The sequence below is a fragment of the Zootoca vivipara genome, chromosome 16 (genome assembly GCF_963506605.1).
Source record: "Zootoca vivipara chromosome 16, rZooViv1.1, whole genome shotgun sequence".
Taxonomy (NCBI): Eukaryota; Metazoa; Chordata; class Lepidosauria; order Squamata; family Lacertidae; genus Zootoca; species Zootoca vivipara.
Genome location: NC_083291.1, coordinates 36,269,662 through 36,285,641, shown reverse-complemented (window position 1 = coordinate 36,285,641; position 15,980 = coordinate 36,269,662). Strand labels below are relative to the sequence as shown.

Sequence of the window (15,980 nt, the reverse complement as noted above, 5' to 3'; positions counted from 1 at the left end):
ACTGTAATGTGTGTGTGTGCTTTTAATTCTGAGTTTTAAATTGTTGTAACCTGCCATGGGACCTGCTGGTGGAAGGCAGGCAATGAATGCAAACAATAACAGCAACAATAATAACTGCTCGATAAACAAGTCATCTTCCAGGTAGTTCCTACAAGCCTTCTGTGACGTGCGTGAATAATTCAGGACTTCACCTGCCTAGGGCATCCTTGTAGTAACTCCTCCCAAGGTGCTCCCACCTACAATGTAAGGATAGGTGCTGAACTGACATTGTAAAACAGGTCTCCACTGCTTTTTTGGTGCATTTATTTCTGCGACTGAGTCAGAACAATTTCTTGACAGGTAATAATAACTGAGGCTCAGGTCAGTTTTCTAGCATCCCTGCCGACACCAGGATATTGTGTTTCTTCTACAAGTCGCATCCTGCAACATATTGAGACAGGTCCTGACCTTGGCAATGTAATCTCCATGCCACCCTGGAGAGGAAAATGAACAGATAAGAACATCTACTGTGCATGCATGTTATCAGCTTCAAACACAGCTAGCTTGTCTGTTTTCTCCATTTGGATTGAAGCTGGCTGGGGTTGAGGGGAGAATGCATCAAAACACAGTTATATCACAACTGGATCGACCTAGTTTGTGGCTACGGTTGTGTGTGCACTGCTTCACAAACCAGTGGTGGAAATACCCTGGATACAGAGAAAACATGAGTGTGCACAATGCTTTTGTTTCATCACTTGATTTGTTTCCCCCTCTACCTTTCTTAACTAAAATAGATGTGTTAATGAACATACCTGTATATTAATATTATCTAACACAGGGGTTGTCAACCTGCTCCGTACTGCCCACTAGTGGGCATTTCAGGATTCTAGGTAGGCGCTAGGGGGTTCTACGGCACAAGCTGAATCCTTCCATCGAGCACTGGTGGGCGGTAAGGAAATTTTACCATCAAGAAATATGCATTAGTGGGCGGTAGGCAGGGCCGGCTCTAGGTAGACCCCCCAGTGGCGCGGTGCACCAGGGCGCCGGGCCTGTAGGCAGGGTGCTGCGCGGAAACCATGCTGCGCCCTGCGAGGGTGGGGGCGCCAGAGCGATCTCCGCCCCTCAGCACCAGGGCATGCGACCTGCTCGAGACTGCCCTGGCGGTAGGTATAAAAAGGTTGACTACCCCTGATCTAACAGATTGCCGTGGCCCCCCCTTGAAAAACTGAAATGCAGCACATTTCACAGGCATGGCAACCTAGTGCACATTAGTGGGAAGAAACACAGTGATGTCGTCCCCCTGCTGTGTTCCAACTCACATTTTTACATTGCTGTACAGACCTGGGGCGGGTTGGGGATGTCTTCATCCAAGGCTTGTTACCTGATTTGTTTCCCTGTACATTCAAACCCGCCCCAAAGACTTCTATTCAACTTCTATTCTATTCAGCTGCACATTTACAATGACTGTCTCAAGTGGACATACCTCAACTTAACCGTGGCTTCCATTTTCAAATCAAACAGGAGTATTTCTAACATAATTGTGGCACCCTCATATCCCCCAGCTCAGAGAGAACATGTGCTTCTGCAGTCATTGTGGTGTTTAGGGTGTCCCTCCACCTCTCACAAGGGAAGACCCTTCTCCCAACAGTTCGCGGGCTTCTTACCAGGCACCCAGTCCATTGGGCGAATTGTCAACTACAATCTTAGCACAAGCCACGTCCACGGCGATGTTGTCCGTCAGCAGTTCTACAAGGAAAGCAGATGCGATAGGAGCATGTTGGGATGTTATAGGCCTGGTGCAGTTTTGAAGGGACCAAAGAGATTAAACGGGGCCAGACAATACTGACTGACCCTCCGATAGTTGCTACCATTTCTCCCCTCCCACCTGGCATGGCTCCTATGAGGCAGTCAGAAATACAAAAGGTGTAGCATCTTCCAACATGGGAAAGCTGTGATGGTGGGATGAAGCGCTATGTGGAATTTCTGTCTACAGTATTTTGCAAATGCTAAAGAAACAGGAGCTGCCAGGAAGAAACAACAAGTAGCCACCCTAGACTGACCCTCTGTCCATTATAGACGATCACCTCCAGGCTTGACTATTGTAACTCGCTCTACGTGGGGCTGCCCTTAAAGCTGACCCAGAAACTCCAGCGGGTGCAGAATGCCGTGGCGAGGCTCCTTACAGGGTCCCAACCGCGGGATCACATTCACCCAGTGCTTTACCAGCTGCACTGGCTCCCGGTGGAGTACAGGATCAGGTTTAAGGTGCTGGTTTTGACCTTTAAAGCCCTATGCGGCTTGGGACCCTCGTACCTACGGGACCGCCTCTCCTGGTATGCCCCGCGGAGGACCTTAAGGTCCACAAACAACAACATTCTGGAGATCCCGAGCCATAAAATGGCTAGATTGGCCACTACTACAGCCAGGGCCTTTTCAGTACTGGCCCCAACTTGGTGGAACGCTCTTTCCCAGGAGACCAGGGCCCTGCGGGATTTGTCATCTTTCCACAGGGCCTGCAAGACAGAGCTGTTCCGCCTGGCCTTTGGGTTAGACTCAGCCTGACCCTTGTGTTTTCCTCCCTCATGGCTTGGATTTATGGATTACTTGAAATGAGGCTGCATTTTAAATTTTAATACTGTATTTTAATCTGTATTTTAATTAATTGTTTTTATGTTTTATTGTGGTTCTGTTGGTGTGAGCTGCCCTGAGCCCGGTTTTTGACTGGGGAGGGCGGGGTATAAATAAAAATTTATTATTATTATTATTATTATTATTATTATTATTATTATTATTATTATTAGCATGCAGCTTGAAATGGCCTTTTGTATCCAGAGGGTAAATATGGGGAACACTTACTAATACCAAGTCAAATAAATGTATCTTCTATGAACTGACTACACAAATTAATGTCCAAAAAGACTACATGTGGAACTTGAAATCTCCCGGCTAGGAGGGCTGCATTTCAGGTAGGAAACTGAGGCTTTCCCAGCCAGCAGGTGCATCAACATATGAATATTCGGTCAAGCTAGACTGCTGACCCATAGCTATCTGACTTTTTATCTTTGGGAGTGCAAACGCCACACCTGCAAAGAGCTGAAGCAGAATGATCCAGTGTGAGGAAGGACAACTGATCCGTTCTGTCTCCCAGAAGCAATTGATCACAATTTATATTGGGGTTGGGAACCTGTGGCCCTCCAGGTGTTGTTTGGTTCTAACTTCCATCAGCCCCAGCCAGCAAGACAAGACCAATGGGCAAGGATGGTGGGAACTGTAGACCAGCAACATCTGGTGGGCCAAAGGTTCTCCATCTCTGAATGAGGCAAATCTCCCTCCAGGGGGAGCCGATTCTCACCAGAGCATTGAATTCCGCATATGTTGGAACTTGGCTCGCTGGGACTCTGGCACCAATAACGGCTGTTGATCTGGAAGATGCCGTAGTCAGCACTGCCGTCAGAGTCGTAGTGTATGGCCTCGGTATTGTAGCTGCTCTCGTGGCATGCTGTGCAGACCCCTGAGACAGAAGGCGGGATAAGGTCAGAACTAAGTGTGCAGATGCTGAGGAGGATGCCCCATTCTTCACACCCACACGTGTTTCGAAATCCTGTCCAGTGAGTCAATGTGCCGGACGTTGAGGGTGGCAGGGCCGCTGTCCAACAAGAAGTCACAGGAAGCTCAAGTGTTTCTTCAGCACTGGCAAAGCCCAAACTGAGCAGATTCATAGTGGGTGCTGCTGCCCCACCCTTTTCTGCCCTGTTCCAGGACACTTGAGGAGCTTGGCAGAACCAAGGATCCCACAAGCAGGACTAGGGATAGTTGAGAGATCTTTCAGGGTGGTGATCTCCAGAGAGTATCTACTGATTCCCCTTTAAGTATAGCAGCCAGATGCAAAAGAACTCCTGCACCTTTCCATAAAAGGTAAAGGGACCCCTGACCATTAGGTCCAGTCGTGACCGACTCTGGGGTTGCAGCGCTCATCTCGCGTTATTGGCCGAGGGAGCCGGCATACAGCTTCCAGGTCATGTGGCCAGCATGACAAAGCCGCTTCTGGCAGACCAGAGCAGCACATGGAAACACCGTTTACCTTCCCGCTGTAGCGGTTCCTATTTATCTACTTGCATTTTGACGTGCTTTCGAACTGCTAGGTTGGCAGGAGCTGGGACCAAGCAACGGTAGCTCACCCCATCACAGGGATTCGAACCGCCGACCTTCTGATCAGCAAGCCCTAGGCTCAGTGGTTTAACCCACAGCGCCACCTGGGTCCCTTACCTTTCCATAGTTCACTAAAACCTTTCCATAGTTCACTAAAAAAAAGGGGGGGTATTCAGAAACTGTGTTAACATCTGCTGAAATGCCCTCTTCTGCACCACCATTCAAGGTGCCAGGAGTCTTCTCCTCTTTTGCATCTGGGATCCAGTCACTCTGTTCTGAATCCTGTAAGTCCAACATCAGATTCCTCCTCTTCCTCCAGGGTCTTGTCCAGTTCTGGACTTGTCCCACAAAAAGGTGGTGCGGCAGAGGGGAGACCCTGTTCTGGTGGCAGGGAAACTTTTGGGCTCCTTCTCCGGTTCCACCCCACAGACCGACTTTGACACATGAGAGTTGGACTACTCACTCATTAATCACATGATGTTAACATGACATCAGATGATTGGCAAGTGTGTTGTCCAACTTTGGGAAGTGCTGACCATAGGGCTTTCAAAGTGGTTTGAGCCAGCCGGCTGGCAGGTACGTGGCTGATCCAGCAGGCTTCAACTCTCCCACCCATCAGCTGACTGGGTTTTTTAAGGCACTGGCTGCACAGGTGAGTTCCCTGTGGGAAACTCTCCTGTGCAGCACATTCAGCAGACTTCAGCTTTACCCCACCCCCACCCCCAATCAGCTGATAGATGGAAGAGTTGAAGCCGGCTTCCTCTGCACAACCAGGAGTGTATTTCACAGCTTCCGACCGTGCATTGGCTACCACACTTAGGTGGTATCAGGTGAGAGGCAGGTGGGTGTGGTTTTGGGAAGACAGGCTTGCAGGGCAAATTTAAAACCCTGCTAGATTTAAGACAAAATGGACCCAGGTGGCGCTGTGGTTAAACCACTGAGCCTAGGGCTTGCTGATCAGAAGGTCGGCGGTTCGAATCCCTGTGACGGGGTGAGCTCCCGTTGCTTGGTCCCAGCTCCTGCCAACCTAGCAGTTCGAAAGCACGTCAAAATGCAAATAGATAAATAGGAACCGCTACAGCGGGAAGGTAAACGGTGTTTCCATGTGCTGCTCTGGTCTGGTCAGGGGTCCCTTTACCCTTTACCTTTAGATTTAAGACAAAATAGTAGTAGGGGTAGGGGTAATTATTTCAGGTATTTCCAACACCTCTGGACAATTCCATCTCCAAGAAATGTTCCTGGCTTCATCACATTCACCCCTACACTACACCCTTCCACTTCTCTGTATGTGGCTGCACAAACCACATTCTTCACCCCAGCTCACTCATTCATACACATCATTTACACCCTATTCCTGCAGCCCTATAAGGTAAAAAGGTAAAGGACCCCAGTCAAAGGTGACTATAGGGAGCGGCACTCATCTCGCTTTCAGACTGAGGGAGCCAGCGTTTGTCCGTAGACAGCTTCCTGGGTCATGTGGCCAGCATGACTAAACCACTTCTGCCCAACGGGACACTGTGACAGAAACCAGAGCACAAGGAAACCTCCTTCCTTCCACAGCGGTACCTATTTATCTACTTGCACTGGTGTGCTTTCGAACTGCTAGATTGGCAGAAGCTGGGACAGAGCAACGGGAACTCACCCCATCGCGGGGATTTGAACCGCCGACCTTCCGGTTTAGACCACAGAGCCACCCGCGTCCTATAGCAGCCCTATAGCAGGATGTTCAAAGTTAGCTATAGAAATGTGGAGGGAGGCCACCTTCCTCTCATAATTACAGCTACACACCTAGTCAGTCAGACCCAGAAGCTTCTCTCCACAGATGTAGTGCACAGCCACCTTCCACCGCTGCCCCCCATGTCTTTTCATAATGCTTGCCTAGCCAATACCCAGATGTCCCCCCAATGGACTTACAGTTGGCCAGGCTATAGCCAGCGTAACCATCTAAGCCCAACTGCTGGAGCCTCTGAGCCAGCTCACAGCGGCCATAGACCATGCCTTCTCCTGTGGTGAGGAGACCGGCGAGGAAGGGCAGCAGCCAAAGAGCCTTCATCGTTGTAGTGCAGACGGTCAAGATGGTTGGTAGGGGTGTCACGCCTGCTTTTATATAGGCTCTTTGGCACTCCTCTGGAAAGCAGCCCAGCTCTGCATGATGTTGCCAGACCCTTGAGGACGTTCACCCTGACCTTGCTTAGCTAATCAGCATGTGTGTGTGTGTGTGTGTGTGTGTGTGTCAACAAGAATAAGGGGACATGACTCTTTGGCTTCCACTCCGTGTGGCAGAGGGCTGAGAGCCCTAGCTCCAAGTTCCAAGTTGTATTACTAGATTTTAATTAATTCATTAAAGAAAGAAGTATTGCCATACTCTATTTGATAAATTCACAATCTAATCAATTTAATTCCTGTATTAGAATTTTTTACTTTAACGTACAAATAGGGTAATTTATGAGAACTTTCTATGGTTGGTATTCAGCTAAGTTTTACTCAGCATAGACCTGCTGAAATTAATGGACCTAATGGGCCATATTCAAGGAATTTTTTGCACTAGTGCAGAAATGTAGACACTTTTTGGCTCCACGGGCCAGAGCCTGATCAGGATCAGCCTCACAAGGAAAAGGCAGGTGAGTGGGTAAGTCTGACCTGCTGGGAGCCTGAGGTTCCTGCCTCTCTCCACCTCATGGGCGTAGGCAGGGGGGCAGGAGGGGGCAATTGCCCCCCCTAAAAGCAGGGCCGCTGGCCAGCCTGCCCCGCTGCCCGCCGTCGCCCAGTGCCGTCTCCCTTCTCCCTGGCTGGCTGTGGGGCAGGTGGAAGGGAAGCCAGGCAACCGCTTTGCGCGGCTCTGGGGCTTTCTCTCTACCTGCCCTGCCGACCATGGAGGGAGAGGAGGGAGTCGGAGCAGCCCGATTTCAGGCTGATCCTGGTTCCCCCGCGCCCCTGCCAATCGCGGAGGTGGAGGAGGGAGTCGGAGCAGCCTGATTTCGGGCTGATCCTGGCTCCCCCTTGCCCCTGCTGATCGCGGAGGGGGAGGAGGGAAAGCTGGCAAGGGAGAAGGGAGCTTTCCTTGCCCCACTGTGCCCCTCCCCCTCCCCTTGGCCCCTCCCTTGCCCTGCCCCTTGCTCCCCCTGATTTTCATCCTGGCTACGCCCCTGCTCCACCTGGCTCAGGGTGGGGCCTGACAGGCTTCATAAGAACTGCTGCTGCTGCTGCCCAGCAAGTATTTGGGAGAAAGTTTTGTCGGGAGTTTTTGTTGTTATTGATATTAATTTTTTGTATCTTTATTTTTGGTTTGGTTATGTAGTTTTTGATGTGTTTTATTTATTTTTATGACTACTTTGCTATGTTTGTAATTATGTAAATCTTTTCATTTTGTAAGCTGCCTTGAGCATTGTTTTAACTGTGGAAAGGTGGCATATAAATAAAATGGTGGTGGTGGTGATGGGGCACCGCTTGTCAATCACATGACACCTTCTTCTTTCACTATAGCAATTGGCTTTGCCTCTGCTCTTGGCAATTTCCATGGTCTAGTCCAGGCATCCCCAGACTTCGGCTCTCCAGATGTTTTGGACTACAATTTCCATCTTCCCCGACCACTGGTCCTGTTAGCTAGGGATCATGGGAGTTGCAGGCCAAAACATCTGGAGGCATCGGCAACCTCCGGCCCATGGGCCAGATACGGCCCATGGAGGCCGTTTATCCGGCCCACGGGCCGCCCATGAACCGAGCCGCCCGCTCGGCAAGTCCCCCTTGTGCTGCGGTAAACCGGCGCGGCACGGGGACTCGTCGAGCGGTGCCGGAAATCGCATCTACGCAGCTGCAGAAGCGATTTCTGGCACTGCGGACATTTTGGAAATGGGCAGCCAGCACCGGAAATCGCATCTGCGACTGTGCGGCCCATGGAAATCCTCTGGCCCACAGGCAGACAACGTTGCTGTCGCCTGGTCTAGTCAAAAGGACTCTCCTGTGGCTGTCCCTGACTTTCACCGTCTTATCTTATCTTCCCACCTCCTGAACCCAGAGCAAACAGTGGGACGTGATGCCCTCTGATTTGTTCCCTGCTTATTGTTTTTGTCCAGTGGAAAATCTGGCACCTTGTTGTTTGCAAAGGCAGTCAGCCTGTTCCTTCACCCCTGGGAAGGGTGCCGAGTATTTTCATGTCTGTGTATTCTTGCATAGGGCTTGCCGATCAGAAGGTCAGCAGTTCGAATCCCTGCAATGGGGTGAGCTCCTGTTGCTCGGTCCCAGCTCCTGCCAACCTAGCAGTTTGAAAGCACGTCAAAGTGCAAGTAGATAAATAGGGACCGCTCCGGCAGGAAGGTAAACGGCGTTTCCGTGCGCTGCTCTGGTTTGCCAGAAGCGGCTTAGTCATGCTGGCCACATGACCTGGAAAAACTGTCTGCGGACAAACGTTGGCTCCCTCAGCCAGTAAAGTAAGATGAGTGCCGCAGCCCCAGAGTCATCCGTGACTGGACCTAACAGTCAGGAGTCCTATTCTTGCATATTAGTTCTTCAAAAACAGGTCTTGGTGGCCCAATATTTTGTGGCACAACCCTGCTAAGGGATCCCAGTCCATGAGGTAATGGGAACCCTGGCTGAAAAAACATCCAGGTGAGTTGAGCAGATGTGGGAGATGGGCAGCAGGGCCAGGAGGCCAGGACAACCGACCCTGCCTTTCCTTTCCTTGACCCAAGCTTTCAATAAAGTAAGAAGCACAAAAACAAGTATGTGGGAAGAAAGCCAGGAGGGGAGTATAGGCTTTTCAGTGTTTTGAACTGTTATAAAATTGTTATAAAATCATATTGGGGGGGGTTTGCAGGACACCATTATTAATGAACAGAGAGGGGTGACAGAATTTGACAGCTGCAATACCCAGAATCCTGTTCAATGCCATCTTCCCTGTCTCCCCACCCCTCCAGCTAGGACTCGACCCTGCCTGAAGGAAGGCTTAAGGATCTGCATATGCACAACAGTTAGCATAAACTCACACATTTCCCCTCTCCACCTCCCCTCCGCCCAGAACAAAACAATGTTTCCAGAAGAAGGGGGGGGGGGAAACCGCCCAAATCCAAAGTTAAACTTTTCTACTCAAGTTAATAATACAGCCTATTATATGTTCTCTTACCATGAAATCTCTATCCGCTGCCTCTGTATTAGAATTGCTGTTTTATATCTTAGAACTGTATATGTCAGGACTGCTACCTTTTAATTAGAAATCCCTGCATTAGGTATGTTTTCCAGGTATATTTTCTGTATGAACCCTGTATGATCCCAACCCACCTGAACTTTGCCCTACTACCACCCTATACCCATTCAAGGACACACGGACAATAGAGGGATTAGCTGGAACAACTTTATTCAAATAAATTGCCATCCTCAACGTAGCCCACCCTTCCATGGCCTGGAGGAAAACACTGCCGGGCGGACTTCCACCCCATGGAAATCGCCAGGAACTGCCCCACCTCTGCACCCATCTCGACTGATTGCCCTTCCTGCCAAACAACAGGGAGCACCATCAACGACAGGAGAAGAGAGATTGACATCTCTCCATCTGAAAGGAGAAGTCATCTCCGCACCCAGCTAATCCGATCTCCCACCCGTCGCCCTTGTCTCCCCCTCCCTCCTAGTCCAGAGATTTCCATGCATGAACAGGAGGGTATATAGGGGGACTTCACCATTTCCCGGGGTTCCTTCCTTCTTTCCAGAGGCAGGGACCCTACAGCTGTAGCTTTGCATTCTGCAATAAAGGGATCAGTTTGTTTTTCCTGACAGCATTGTGTGGTCTCTGTCATTTTCCCGGCGGAGCTGAACTTAGTGCAAATTTTGGAGCTTCCGACCCGCGTCTGTCCTTCTTAAAAGGCAACGCATTTTGGGGTACATTTTTCATAACAATATGGCGAGCCAGGGCAGGAGACTCCGTTTAGCCGTACTCTTGGGGCGCCGTGGTTGGGGAGCCCAAGCGCACCCAGCCATTTGCAGGGGGGATCCCCTTCCCCGACTGTCCCTGGAGTTCTGGCCTAACTGGGATCCTTAGCGGGACCACACAGGGAAAACAAACAGGATCCAGACGGCCGTGGGGGTTGTTTTCCAAGATTTTCTTCTCCTGTTGTCGCGAGGTGATCAAGCTTCAGGAAAAGAAGGCAGCGCGCTGCGACGTGAGTATCAATAGGGAAATTGGCTTTTCGGGGTGGGAATTGTCACAGCAATCAAACTCTTTCCTATTTTTCATAGCCAAAAAGCCCAAAGCCCGTCGGAGTCTGCCCAGGCTGGAGGTTTTGCGGCTGCCCTTTTCCTCCCCAAGGCTTGTTGTCCGTCGGAGTTTTGCCCAGATAGCGAGCCTTGGCAACTCTTCCTTCTCTCGCTTAGCTATCCCGGGTGAAGACGCCCCTCTGCCATGGCGACCTTTTGTTAGGTATGACCCATGACCAGAGATTGCAAGTGCGCCCGTTCCCTTTTCCTACTTTGCATTCCTCAGGTCCGATCTGGCATTGCGTAGGCAAGCGTTCAGTAGGACCTGAGTCTAGAGAGCAAGAGGCAGGGAGATTGCTGTGGCACTATTAAATTGTGGGGGGGAATAGGAGTCCTCCTCGGAGTGTGTCCACTTTCCTAGAACGTTTTCCTAAGGAGACTTTCCAAACCCCATTTTCCCTTAGAGAGCCCTTTAGCAAACCTTCCCAAGCCCACTTTCCTATCGGAGTCGGTCCACTTTCCTATCGGAGTCTGTCCACTTTCCTTAGACGTGCCCCAGGTTCCCCAGGAATCCCCAGAACCCCGAGAGACCCCCCCACACAGCCCCGTCGGAGACTGCCCAGGGCTAGAACTTGCGCAAGTGCCCCTTCGGAGACTGACCAGGGCAAAAATGGGTGCACCCCTGTCCAAAGAGACAACTCTGCAGGCTTCAGGGGAGAAATAAGCCCAAGGAGAGCTTACTTCCCGTCTGAACTCTGATAGACGCCTCCAATTGTATTTAAGAAATGTTTCAGGGTCTAAAAAAACAAAAGAAAAAACCAAAACAAAATGCAAGCTTGCTTAAATAATTTTTATGTAAGGGCTTGATCAACCCAAAAACATGGCAAATATTAAAAAGAGTGGAAGTAGTGTGTAAAGGTTTGTTTTAAAGAGGCTGTAGAAGGTTTTTTTTTTTCTCTCTCCAAAAGTATAAAGAGGTGTGTGTGTGTGTACCTACCCATTTTTCAACAGAAAAGAGGGGCAGGATGAAGGAAAATAAAGAGTTGTAACTTTGAAAATGCTTGCTCAATGCTTTGAAAAAATTTCGAAACTTGAAAATATTCACTTCATAAACTCCAGCTATAAGTGGATAAGAGATGTACTCAATGTTTAGAAATGTTGTGGGGTTGTGTTTAGATTGGCCACAACATCCATAGACTGCCTTCTTAAGTGTGCATAGTTAAAACTGCCAACTTGTTTTAAATTTCTAGTATAAAGAAACAATGTTGAACCAATCAATCTTAAACATGATAAATATGAGAATGAGGTGTGCAAATGTTGTTATTGAGAGAGGCTACAAAGGGGAGTCTTTCTCCAAGTGACTAGAGGAATATTGACTAAAGGAAAATTGAACAGCTATTCCTATAAAGGCGATTTGTTTGTCAAAAGTAGAGCTTCCATAGCCAGGAATTGTCTATCTGAGTCTAGTTTTAACTTCAATTGTGTTGGACAGAAGGGTTATTGTTGGGCTCCCCATATCAGTCTCTTAAGGAAAAAACTCATCTGCTAAAGGGTTCTGTATAGGGTTGGTATTCTCAGTCAAATCTTCTGAATCCTGCATCTTAGAGGGTTAGACTAAATGACCTCAGGGTCCCTTCTAACTTCCATTTTAGAGCTATGTGAAAGGCAATGTGTCTGATGTGGTGATGGGTTGAAATTCAGCCCAGCTCTGCTTTCTGGCAAGGAAAGATTATTGGTTTTCAGAGTTAGAACAAGAGTGTCGTTGGTTTTTAAGGAGTGATTATATAAGTTTTTACCATTTTGTCTATTAAGGTTTAAAGTTTAAGCACATATGAAAGTCTTGACCATTTTCCCTTGTAAATAAATGGCAGAAAATATCTTATGAATTGTGACCCTGTAGCCATTTTCCCATATATGAGGGGGCAGGGAATTTTAGTCTGCCCATGGCTGAAGTTATTTAAAAAAAACCCAAACATTTGCAATTTATGAATTCTGACTGGTCATTTACCCGTACATAAGGGGGCGGGTCATTGTTCCGCTAATGACTAGAGGGAAAGCACACTAATAATAATAATCCACATTTGTGAAATATTTTGAATAAAAGTCTGCACCCCAAAAACCCTGTAGATAAAGGGGGCAAATCTAGATTTCTTTTGCCTGGGGTATCCCCAAAAACCCTGTAGATAAAGGGGGCAAATCTAGATTTCTTTTGCCTGGGGTATGAGATGTTTATATAGTACAGTAAACATGGCTAATTAGTGCCATGACTTCATTAAGGAGTTTAATTTGACCAAACTTTTCTTGCAGCTTTCTTGTGAAAATATTGGGTTGGGTTGTCTGTGAAAATATTGGGTTGTCTGGATGTTGAAGTTTTATATATTTAAAGTTTAAGATTTATAAGCCTGCTTCCTAAGCAGCAAGGAACAGGAAGTAAGAGGTGTCAGAAATATCTCAGGACACAAAAGCTATAGAAATGGATTTAAACTGACCAAAAATAATTTAATTTGACCACTTTTTGTTGCTGGTTTGGTGGAAGTGTAAATTGTTGGGTTTCTGTGTAAAATCTAACCTATTCACCCTTCCCTTCCTCTATTCAAATGGTAATTCAGCCAACACCAGCAACACTTTCAAATGGTACAATGGATTTCTGAATCATGAACTTTGTACATGCACAGAGGCTATGCCAGCTTGAAGAGAAAAAATAGAGAGAAAAAGGAGGTTAAAAACAAAACAAAACAAAAACAGCAACCAAATGCTGAAGGGCCTGTGCCATGCAGGGGAAAATTTGTTTAAATTTCCTTATGTGTCTTTGACTCCAGGGGGTCACTTGAGAAAACAAAAGGGTCAAGTGTTGGACCATCATTCCAAATCTAATATGCAAAATTCTTTCCAGAGGTAAATATCTCAGCACTCCCACTTTGAGTTCATCGCTTGAGTACTTTCATCGCTTGAGTACTTTTTGTTGTTGTTTGTTTCCCCTTTCAACAGGATACTGATTGTGATTTTAGTCAAGGGCTTAGAAAAAACTCCAGACTATGCAAACCAAGGGTCTGCTCCCCCTTTCCAATGGGTATTCAGGAAGCACCTTCAGATACTTATCTCGCATTTGCATTTCACCCCAAGCATTAACTCCTGCATAACCTCCCCCCTTGCAAAGTTCCAACCTAACATGCAAAAATTATTCTCACAGCTTTCCCAGGAAGAACATTTCTAAAGGATATGTGAACCTTTAAGAAGACTAAACCCCAGTAACAAGTGTTTATTTTTTCCTTTCTCCCACAGCAAAAAAAAAAAAAGGGGGGGGGTAGTGAAGAGATACAAACAGTAATTTCTTTCCTTACAGTCTGCAAAACGAGCTTAAATCCCTGCTGTATTAGTTTACTTCCCGCTATAGTTTTATATATTTCCTTTACTTTGATGCTTCTCTTTAGGTTGCAAATAATCTGCTTTCATTTATTAAATCAGTTTTTCCATTATGTCTATGAAATTAATCTAACCATACTTGTACAACTTTAGATTGCTACTCTTTATTTTCATTTGAGATGCTCATTATTAGACTGATGTTTATTCAGGTACCATCTGTGTTTTTCCCCATAGAGTTCTCTTTTATCAGATAGCACATGATGACTTTTAAGGTTTTTCCCCATTATTTTACCATTCACCTTCAAATCTTTAGGTTACAGTCCAATATTAACCTGTATGGTCTTTATAATGTCTTCATATTATTTGATAATAATTCTTTTTTTTAATCTGAGATTTTTGTGTCAAGTCCATCTGAAAAAATTGTTGTTTGAGTGGTAATCTAAATATTATTTTGTTCTTATTTTTGATTTATTTTGCACTTCTACTTTTTTTGTATTTCTACTCTTTATTTCTGTACATGTGAATGTAACATCTAAGTCATTCTTTCCGTAGTAGTAGTAGTAATAATAATAATAATAATGATAATGATAATAATAAACCCCTAGGTAAAGGAAAACAGACTTAGCAGCTAACAACAGTAGTAATTATATAGAAAAAATACTTAATGCATCAAGATTTTATTGTTTGCAGCTTCCTAAGAAAACTCCAGGAGATGTTTTTTCCCCTTTTTCCCTCTTCTTCCCTTTGGCTTTTGCCCTTTCCTTCTTCTAACTGTGCCCTTAAGTACCCTAACCCTGCCCCTTACAGCATACTCCTTCTACAGATGTTACTACAGACGCAATGATGGAAAAAACCTTGAACCCAAATCCTCCGGACCACAAGACTTTTACCTGCAACAACAGACACCAGAGTTTTCAAACTGGCCACAACTATCTCATTCCAAAAGGATATGGGCTGACAAAGGGGGGAAAGTGAATTGCAAGGACATATGCTCTCTTTTGACTTCAGGACTCTGTGCCCTGTTAAGAGTTGGCCTCAAGATATGCAACTGATATATAATTATGTTTTATGTTACGTGATATTATGCAGAAACGTTGACCTATGCCTGACAAGTATATGTTATTTCCACAAAGGGGGGGGCATTTTTGTGTGTAATTGTTTTCATGTTTAATGTATAGTAAGTTATTGTATGGTGGTATTATTCCTTATACGCCCAATGGAGGACTCATGTTTTCTAAAAGATCAGGCTATTGCATAGTCCATTATTGAGATTTAGATCAATTTATGACCACATTTCCTTATCTCACCTGGCACTTTGTAGTGTGCCAGCCTTCTTTTTACCAAGAAGCAGTTTCAGGATTCATGAAACCAGCAGATACAAGAAGGTGTATATGCCTTGATTTACCTGGAATGATTCCTTATAGAATTAAATTGACCAATTTGGACATGTGCCCTTTTCAGAATGGTTTTTATGGGGCTGTATAAATTATAATTGGGTCAGTTCTAATTGGGCAAGTGAATCCAAGGTGCAAGTAGCTTTCTCCCTTTAAGAGTAACTGAGCAACTCCCTACTACAGTGCAAGACCAGAGCCTATAATAAAAAATCCCATAGAAAGCCCAAGGCAAAGGCATCTCTCTCATGACATGTCCAAACCTGTGGCAGCTATGGTGAGTGCCAGGTGACATGGTCGATATGAAAGCCCTAAGGGGATTCACCAGGGATTGTTGCTGCTGTGCCATGATGGAGGTGTGAGACCAGAGGAGAGCTAGCTTTGACACCTGACAACACACAAAAAGGTAAAAACAAACAAACAAACTACACTTTCCAGTCAATATTGGTGGATCTTCTGGTAAATGTAAAGCATAGACCACTTGTTTTTCCCATAAGTGCTAGAATACTGCTGCATACAGTGAAATGGAGAATACGTCACTGTCGATTATATGAGGCAATGATTGGTTGTTACACAACAATATTGCCTCAGAGAGGGGGCTGTTATAAAATTGTTATAAAATCATATTGGGGGGGGTTTGCAGGACACCATTATTAATGAACAGAGAGGGGTGACAGAATTTGACAGCTGCAATACCCAGAATCCTGTTCAATGCCATCTTCCCTGTCTCCCCACCCCTCCAGCTAGGACTCGACCCTGCCTGAAGGAAGGCTTAAGGATCTGCATATGCACAACAGTTAGCATAAACTCACACATTTCCCCTCTCCACCTCCCCTCCGCCCAGAACAAAACAATGTTTCCAGAAGAAGGGGGGGGGGGGGAAACCGCCCAAATCCAAAGTTAAACTTTTCTACT

The 15,980-nt window shown here is 46.5% G+C and overlaps 1 protein-coding gene across 1 annotated transcript; it reads right to left on the bottom strand.

The window, feature by feature from the left end:
- Positions 1 to 274: 274 nt before the first annotated feature.
- On the bottom strand, positions 275 to 6,193 carry LOC118088929 (lysozyme C, milk isozyme-like). Its single transcript, XM_035123155.2, has 4 exons — positions 6,043 to 6,193; positions 3,332 to 3,490; positions 1,644 to 1,725; positions 275 to 473 (listed from the first exon to the last, which is right to left on the bottom strand). Exons 1-4 carry the CDS (start codon positions 6,179 to 6,181, stop codon positions 407 to 409), a joined length of 447 nt encoding a protein of 148 aa, XP_034979046.1. The 5' UTR covers positions 6,182 to 6,193; the 3' UTR covers positions 275 to 406.
- Positions 6,194 to 15,980: the final 9,787 nt, after the last annotated feature.

Bases quoted from the DNA above. Each gene is read 5' to 3' on its own strand.
- LOC118088929 (XM_035123155.2), bottom strand. From the start codon at position 6,181: ATGAAGGCTCTTTGGCTGCTGCCCTTCCTCGCCGGTCTCCTCACCACA. The intron at 1,726-3,331 runs GTGAGAATCGGC...CTTTCCTTGTAG, and splicing joins ATGCGGAATTCAATGCTCTG to AACTGCTGACGGACAACATC. The intron at 474-1,643 runs GTAAGAAGCCCG...TTTCCTCTCCAG, and splicing joins CCCAATGGACTGGGTGCCTG to GGTGGCATGGAGATTACATT.